Source organism: Cyanistes caeruleus, chromosome 17, assembly GCF_971803275.1.
Source record: "Cyanistes caeruleus chromosome 17, bCyaCae1.hap1.1, whole genome shotgun sequence".
Classification (NCBI taxonomy): Eukaryota; Metazoa; Chordata; class Aves; order Passeriformes; family Paridae; genus Cyanistes; species Cyanistes caeruleus.
Window position 1 is genome coordinate 2138753 of NC_141717.1, and position 8506 is coordinate 2147258.

Consider the following 8506-nt stretch of genomic DNA (forward strand, 5'->3'; position numbering starts at 1 on the left):
GCTTTTTCTTGCTGGCAGGTGGAGCTGGTTAAAGCAGAAAATCCAGGGAAATCGGAGCTGGGGGAACACGGAGGTCGGGGGGCTGCAGAGGAGGGGGAGGATGCTCCGTGGGGATGAGCCGGTCCCTGCAGCAGCTCCTGTGCAAATTAATTAAGGGAGCAATAGCCAGGCGGGGCTGAGCCCTCCTTGCTGGGCCCCTGGGATTTAGCAAGGGGGCGGCCGATCCCCTCCTGCCCCAGCCCCGGGGTGCCCGCAGCATCTCGGAGCGCGGGGACGAGCAGGTGGCCGTGCGAGGGGACCGGTCGTGATGTGTCATTGGAGCCAAAGAGCTTTTAATCCTCCTCTTTCCAGGGCAGCTTCCCCCGCCGGGGCCGCGGCGGCTGCAAAGCAGCCCTGACCGCCAGGAATTTGTCGCTATGTGCTGGGAAAGCTGCTTCCCACCAGCTGTCGGCAGCCGGGGACGGGGGTGAGGGGCCGTGGGGGCCCTGCTGCGGGACAGGGTCCTGCTCCAGCCCTGCATCCCTCCCTGCGCTGGGATGATGCTGGCTTGGCTCTGGCCGGGGCTGGAGCAGACCTGATGCCGGGGTTTGGGGTGCAGCTCCCCCAGAGGTGGCAGCGTTGGGGGTGTGTGTCATCGGAGTTATCGGGTTTTTGATTCTCCTCTCGCCGAGGGCTGTGGGGCAGAGCTTTCTCCAGCCCCACGGTCCTCATCCTGACCCTCTGGGCCATCCTGGACTCCAGGGGCTTCATCCTGAGCTTGTGGGGCATCCCCGAACTCCAGAGGCATCATCCTGACCCTCTGGGGTACCCCTGGTCCCAGGGGCTTTATCCTGAGTTGATGTGGCTTCCCCTGGTCCCAGGAGCATCATCCAACCCTTTGGGGCATCCTCAACCTCCGGGACCTCATCCTGACCCTACAGAGCAGCCCTGAACCCCAAGAACATCATCCTGACCCTACTGGGGATCCCCTGATCTCAGGGCCACCCCTCTGCCCTGGGTGCAGCTCCTGGGTGCCGCAGCAGGGTGGGCAGGCTGCCCGGGGGTCCCTGGGGGTCCCCACTCGGTGCCGGGGGCCACGGGGAGGGCTGAGCGGGCCCGGCCGCCTTTGTGCCTCCCCTTTGTGCCCCGCGATTCAGGCGCTCGGGCTTTTATCCGGGAGCCGGGAAGGAGGAGGGCGAAGGGAGCAGGAGAGGGGGGAGAAGGCCTGAGGGGGGAAATGGCGGGAAACGGCGACTCCCTTTGTGTGACAGGGACAGGGACAAGGGACACCCGGCAGTGCCGCCACTCTGCCTTCCGCCATCCCCGCCGTGTTACTGAACGGCCCCACAGACCCCAGAGGGATCCCGATGTGGGGTGTGTGGATGCCTGGGTCCTCAGTGGGGCTGATCCCATGGAGTGAGGGACCCCCGGAGCTCCCTGAGCCCGTCTGAACAGAGGGAGCTGTTTTGGGGCACTGCTCTCCAAGGCTCCCCCAAACCCCACCCCGTGTGGGGCAGGTTGGTGGCTGGGGGGGCTTTTGGAGCAGGTCTGGCTGGATCATCCCTGTGGCTGTGCTGGGTGGGCACCAGGGCACCCACCAGGGCACCCACCAGGGCACCCACCAGGGCACCCACCAGCCTTCCCTGTGCTCCCGGGGTGCTGCCACAGCCCTTCACCAGGGTCACCCCTCCCCGAGCCCCTCCTGACCCTCCCAGCTCCGCTCAGTGTCCCCACCCGGCTCCCCTGTCCTGCCCCACACAACATTTTCCATCCTGTGGAGGAAATATTCCCCGGGATGGAGTTTGTCTCATTGTGTTTTCACCCTCCACGGCCTTGCTCTGTGCCAAGAGGCCGGGCAGGAATTTGGCTTGGCCAGGGCTGGACTCTGCTTTCGGGGAAATGCTCGGATGACCAGTCCTGGAACGATGGAGATGCCGGAGCTCTGGGATTCCATCTGGTTCCCTTGAGCCACAGGGAAGGGCTGTTAGCCCCATCTCACAGTGGGGAAACTGAGGCACGGGCTCAGTTATCCCGAGGGATGATCCCATAGGAAGCATTAGCGCCCTGGCCGGGGCCCAGCGCCACGGGAGTGACAGCCGGGGGAAGCGAGGCCGGGTGACCCGACCTGACACGGGGCAGAGGGCACCAAAAACAGCCCAAAACCCTCTGTGGCAGAGAACGAGCAGAGTAACAGCCCTTTCCGCCGCAGCACAACGAGCTGCTTTGGCCAAATAAACAGATTGGAAGAAAAACAAGAGATTTTGCTGCTGGGTAGAAGAGTGCCGGATGCTTCGTGCGTTAAACGCCATCATTTAGCCGAGAGGAATGTGCTGGATCGCGGTGGGGTCGGAGCAGCCGTGATTTACCCCCGTGCATACAGAGGATGCCGTGGGCAGCACAATTCCCTTTGCACCTCATTTATTGCTTTTCCAGCTTCATTTTTCCTCCTCCGCTGGGTTTCCCACTCCTTCTCCCTTCCCCCTGCCTCGCTTGGCTCCTGCTTGCTGCCAAAATCCAGGGGGATGCTGGCATCCTCCAGTGCCCAGGGTGGAGCATTGGCCTCCCCAGGGCCAGATCCTGCCCTCAGAGCCCAGCCCGGCCCCAAAATGCGGCAGGAAAAAGGATAAAATCAAAATATCCAAGTATAAAATTGGCAGTAAAGCATCAAGCAAGCAGCAAACTCTTCTCAAGGGAAAACATGTGTTGTATATCAAACCCACCAGGATCTTATCACAGCCAGATCATTCTATACACACACACATATAGATATTTATATTTAATTATGCTCCAAAGCCCACTGCATTCTTTGGAAACTTTTTTTTTTTGGCAAGGAAAAGCACATTGTGGTCAGCAGAGGCACCAGATACTCAGCAGTTCATCCTGGCTGGTGATATTTGAAAAGGTGTTATTGAAACAAAGTTGGAGAGGTGTTAAGTACAAGCAGACATGTGGCAGGAGTTTTGCTTGGGTGGTTTGAGGGGCTCAAGGGGTTTGGGGGATGTTCAGGGGCTGAGATTTCCTGTGCTGAGACCTGTGGCATCACTGGTGAGGAGGAAAGGGCCCTGGCTGTGGGTGCTGTGCCCCATCCCCAGCTGAGGGTCCCATGTCTGGGGGGGTCCAGTGCCCCATCCCCAGCCGGGCTTTCCACGTCCCATCCCTGCCTGGGGATCCTGTGTCCCTTCCCTGACTGAGGGTCCTGTTCCCATCCTCATCCAGGATTCTCACATCCCATCCCTGCCCAGAGGTGCCGTCCCCCTCACCATTCCCAGGGAAGCAGCGGGGTGGGAGCGGGCAGGGCTGCGGTGCTGGCACGGCACAGTCCGGCACAATGACAAGAATCCGCCCTGACAGCACGGAGCCACCCTAACCCACACCCAGGGATACCCAGGGACCCCAAAGTGACCCATCCTGGGGATCACTGGGGTGCAGGATGTGCAAACAGCAGCAAATCTTTCCATACAGAGAGATATCCAAGAATCGGGGCTGTTTCCAGCCCCGTGGGAGGCAGGGTCACAGCTGGAGCTGGCACAGGGGGAGGCAGGTGGCACACAGTGTCGGTGAACGTCCTGCTCGGCATGCTAAAATCAGGAGCCACACGCTACAAATACAGCTTAGTTTATAAAAAAGAAGTCACAAATTTGGTATCGTTATCACTTTAGTGCACATATGATGCCCCTCCCACCCCCACGGTCAAAAATTCCCCGCGGCTGGCACGGCCTGCCCCGCTCACCCCAGGGCTGGCAGGGACGGGTGGCACGGTGACCTCTCCCTGCTCCCATGGCACCTTCCTGTTTTGGCGCTTTGGTCCTGCCCTGGCTGTGCCACGGGCACCTCTGCTCCCTGCGCCAGCCTTCCTCCCACCTCACCACTCCCCTCGCTCCCTTCAGCCTAGCTCCTCTTCCTCGGCATCCACCCTGCAGCTCCTGCCCGTGCCAGGGCCAGGCCACAGCTGCCTGCTCCCCGTTCCACCCCCAACCTTTACAGATCCATCTCCTGGTCCTTCCAGTCCCTTCTGTGCCCACCGTGTCCCTGGACCGGCCACCACAGCCACCCGCCCCCGAGCCCTGCCAGGCTCTGGGGGTCCGGCTGCCCCCCTGGTGCCAGACCCACTGTGCCCCACAGCATCCCCTGAGCATGCAGCACCCCGGTCCCCCGGGAGCCCCGACCCCGTGCTGCTGCACCCCTCACCCAGCCAGCTCCCTGGACAAGCACGCCCTGAGAAAATCCCTTCCCTTCCAGCAGGATCTTCCCAGAACCCCCCAGCCCGCCGGCGGGTGCTGCCACAGCCTGGCTACGTGGCAAGGCCCGACGTGCCACCCTCCCTTTGGGCACCGTTCCCGTGTCCCCAGGGATGCTCTCGGTGACAGCAGGACCGTGGTCCCCCAGCGCCCGCGGGGCCGGGGCTGCGCTCCCGGAGCCGCTCAGTCCACGGGGAACTCGCAGGGGTTCTGGCGTGTGCGCTGGGCCCCCTCGTAGATGCGCTGGAAGTCCCGGTAGCGGGGAGCGCAGCTCAGCCAGGCCTCCCCGAAGTGCAGCCACCCCGTGAACAGGAAGGTGCCGGGGCCCGGCTTGACCCCGCAGCGCAGCGGGGTGCGGATGCTGCCCACCGGCCGCCCCGGCCGCCCGCCCGCCTGGAAAAGCGGGAATTTCTGGCGGTGGATGCGGGTGGCGCTCACCCCGATGATGGATTCCTGCAGCTCTGCATCGTTGGAGACGCTCCGGATGCTGCCGCGGATCACTGAGGGGGGAAGGCAGGGAGGGGTGTCAGTATGGCCTTGGCCCCATTGCCACCCACATCCCCATTCTTGTCCCCATCCCCATCTCCATCATTGTCCCCATGCACATTCCCATCATCATTCCCATCCTCATCTGCATTTCCAGCCCCACCCACATTCCCATCCCCATCTGGGTTCCCATCCCAGTCCCTGTCCCCACTTGCATTCTCATTCCTATCCTTATCCGCACCTCCATTCATGTCTCATTCCCACTCCTGTTCCCATCTCCATCCCCATCTTCATCTCCATCTCCATTCCCATCCCGATCTCCATCCCCACTCCCATTCCCATCTCCATCCCCATTTCCACTCCCGTTCCCATCTCCATCCCCATCCCCACTCCCGTTCCCATCTCCATCCCCATTCCCACTCCCGTTCCCCTCTCCATCCCCATCCCCATTCCCATTCGTTCCCTGGACAGCCCAGGCCAGCCCCTCCAGGTGTCCCGGTGTCACCTGCGGTGCCACTCCCGGCCCCGGGGGCCGCACTCACCAAAGTCACTAGTGCAAATGGCCATCAGGATCTCGGTGTCATTGCACGGCCGGCACGCACCTGCGGGGCCGAGCACAGCCTGTCACCACCCCGGGGACACCACCCCCATCCGGCCCCTCCTCACCCCGCCAGGGGAAGGGGAAACTGAGGCAGGGTGAGGCGCTCACCTTCGGCTCCGAGGCTGGCGGCGGGCAGCGCCGGGCGGGCCAGCCAGTCCCCCCGCAGCTCGTAGCGGAAGGCGGCGATGCGGCGGCTGATGTCGGGGTGCGGGGTGGCCTGCAGGAACAGAGCCACCTTCTCCTGGGGCAGCCAGCTGAAGCAGCGGGCGCGGGGCCGGGGGGCTTCCGGCAGCAGCAGCTCCAGCACCCCCTCCCTCTCCAGGTAGAGCTGAGCCCCCCGGAAGGTCCCGGTGGGTTTGATGCAGGCGGTGACGTGCGGGGGGCTCCCGCCCTTGACGGCGGCGCTGGTGGGGGGCAGGCGGGGGGCCAGGCGCAGGCGAAGGGCCCCCGTGGGGTAGAGCCATTCCAGCGAGCCCTCGGCACAGTGCAGGGACAGCTGCTCCACGCTGCCAGCCTCCTGTGACAGCCCGCTGGGGGCACAGAGCCTGGTCAGCTTCAGGGGACAGGGAACCCCCAGCCCGTGTCCCCCAGCCCATCAGCACCCTGCACTCCCCAGCAGCCCCTCCACAGGTCACAGGCAGGAACAGCACCGAGCCCTCGATGACTTGGGCTTCAAGCGCATCATTTTGGGGTGCTTGTGTCCCCCGGCACCTTTTGGGAGGAGCTAAGAGGAGGGGGCTCAGCAGCACAGCCCCCTTCACACCCAGTGTGGGCTCCCAAACCACCCCCAGAGCGCCCACAACCTCGGGGTCACTGTTCCCACTTCGGGGATCCCCAGTGGATGCCGGGGTCCCCCTCTGGTGTGGGGTGCCTGGAGCCGCTTCTTTCCCGCGGCGTTGTGGGGGGGACACTCCTGGAGCCCAGCCTGGGGGCAGCAGGGACAGCCGGGGGCTGCTTTGTCCCTGACAGGACGCTGGTGGCTGCGTGGTCCCCGTGTCCCCTCACGCCCCCCGCGTGGGGCAGCCCCTCCTGGCGGGCCCCGGTTCTTTGTTCGGAGTCCGGCGCCTTCGGGCGATGCTTCGGGCCCTGCCGGGGGCTGGGGGTCCCGCCGACCACGGGGATGGGTTTCACGGCTGGGGGGCCTCGGGGAAGGGGTCCCGGAGAGGCGAGGAGTCCCGCGGGGGGACCAGCATCCCTCAAAGCGGGGGGGGACCCGCACCCAGGAGTGGGGAAACTGAGGCAGGCGCAGGTTCCTAGCATCCCACCCGTACCCTTCCGACGGATGCGGGAGGGGGGGGTCAGCCCTGAGATGGGGCGGGAGGGCGGGGAGAGAAGATTCCGTTTCCCCCATGAACCTGCCCGGGCGGCTGGAGCTCCCCGGGGACTGCGAGCCGGGGACCCCCGTGTGCCACCCCCGCCCTCCCGGTGCGGTGTTCCCGGTGTTCCCGGTGTTCCCGGTGTTCCCGGTGTTCCCGGTGCCTACCTGCCCCTCCAGCTGCACTGATCGGCCGCCCCGCCGCCGATGGCCGCCCCCAGCCCGGCCAGGCACAGAGCCCGCAGCGCCCACATGGCCGCGCCCGCGGCGGCCCCGGGCGGCCCGGCCCGGCCCGGCCCTGCCCGCAGCGCTGCCCGCAGCGGGGCCGGGGCGGCGGGGACGGGGGAGCGCGGCCGCCACCCCTCGTCGCGCCCCGAACTTTCCGCCAATGGCGGCGGAGGGGCGGGCACGGGAGCCGCCCCCAAAGCCCCCTCCCCACCGCCGGGGGCACCGGCATCCACCGCAGCGGCATCCCCGGAGCCCCCCGGGGCTTCTCCGCGCCCCGCGGCACAGGGGGACACCGGGCGGGGACACGGCTGAGCCAGGGGACGGGACCCGGAGCAAGGCTGGGGTACCCCAGGTTCCAGATCCGCCCCCCCGAAGATGCACCCTGAATTCTGTAGGCCCATGGCTGGTCACAGCCGCCTCTGCAACACCCCGGGACACCCCAGCTGTGCACACCCCAAACTGTGCACACCCCAAACTGTGCTCACACCCCAAACTGTGCTCACCCAAAACTGTGCACACCCAAAACTGTGCACACCCAAAACTGTGCTCACACCCCAAACTGCTCACCCCAAACTGTGCTCACCCCAAACTGTGCTCACCCCAAACTGTGCTCACACCCCAAACTGTGCTCACCCCCCAAACTGTGCTCACCCCCAAAACTGTGCTCACCCCCAAAACTGTGCTCACCCCCAAAACTGTGCTCACACCCCAAACTGTGCACACCCAAAACTGTGCTCACACCCAAAACTGTGCTCACACCCAAAACTGTGCTCACACCCCAAACTGTGCACACCCAAAACTGTGCTCACCCAAAACTGTGCTCACACCCAAAACTGTGCTCACACCCCAAACTGTGCACACCCCAAACTGTGCTCACACCCAAAACTGTGCTCACACCCCAAACTGTGCTCACACCCCAAACTGTGCACACCCAAAACTGTGCTCACACCCCAAACTGTGCTCACCTCTGGCTGTACACACCCCAAGCCAAGTACACCCCAAATTTGCACACCCCAGGCTGCAGCCAGCCCTGTCTGTGCACAGCTGGGCCACAGGCATAGCCCAGGCTATGAACACCCCGATTGCACCCCTCTGGTTTATGAAGCCCCCTGAACTGTGCACCCCAAGACCTGCACACACCCCAGGCCAGGAACACACCAGGATATGCACCCCACGGTCATGTACACCCCAAAGCCATGCACGTGTAGGGCTACAAGCACGCCAGGCTGGGTACACCCCAATCTGTGCACACCCCACAGCCCCCCTGGTCTACATAACCCCCCAGAACTGTGTACCCCGAGAGTTACACACACCCCAGCCCTGAGTCACACACACCACGGCTTCCCTGCACCCCAGGCTCTATACACCCCAATTTATGCACACCCCAACCCAACCCATACACAACCCAGGCTATGCACACCCCACACTATGGACACCCCAGGCTACAGCCCCCTGCTTTTCACCCCCCAGAACTGCGTACCCCAAAAGCTACACCCTCCCCAACCTCTTTATAACCTCCCCCCATCACCAGCAGCGTCCCCATCCCCACCGAGACACTTTTCCAACCAGGGGGAGCCCCGGCACGTGGAGCCGGGCCTGACACGGGGGTCACCCACTTCCGAACCCCCAGTTCTCCCCCTCCAAAGCTGGGCATTTCTT

The 8506-nt window shown here is 64.3% G+C and overlaps 1 protein-coding gene across 1 annotated transcript; it reads right to left on the reverse strand.

Annotated features, from left to right (window-relative positions):
• Positions 1-3184: 3184 nt before the first annotated feature.
• METRN (meteorin, glial cell differentiation regulator) lies at positions 3185-6888 on the reverse strand. The gene is made up of 4 exons (XM_086854876.1): positions 6788-6888; positions 5413-5834; positions 5246-5305; positions 3185-4717 (listed from the first exon to the last, which is right to left on the reverse strand). Exons 1-4 carry the CDS (start codon positions 6871-6873, stop codon positions 4401-4403), a joined length of 885 nt encoding a protein of 294 aa, XP_086711002.1. The 5' UTR covers positions 6874-6888; the 3' UTR covers positions 3185-4400.
• Positions 6889-8506: the final 1618 nt, after the last annotated feature.

What these genes read in the sequence shown, in the direction of transcription:
- METRN (XM_086854876.1), bottom strand. Translation starts at nt 6,873, where the DNA reads ATGTGGGCGCTGCGGGCTCTGTGCCTGGCCGGGCTGGGGGCGGCCATC. An exon ending in CAGTGCAGCTGGAGGGGCAG is followed by an intron (nt 5,835 to 6,787) that starts GTAGGCACCGGG and finishes CTGTGCCCCCAG; the next exon opens with CGGGCTGTCACAGGAGGCTG. An exon ending in CATTTGCACTAGTGACTTTG is followed by an intron (nt 4,718 to 5,245) that starts GTGAGTGCGGCC and finishes TTCCCCCCTCAG; the next exon opens with TGATCCGCGGCAGCATCCGG.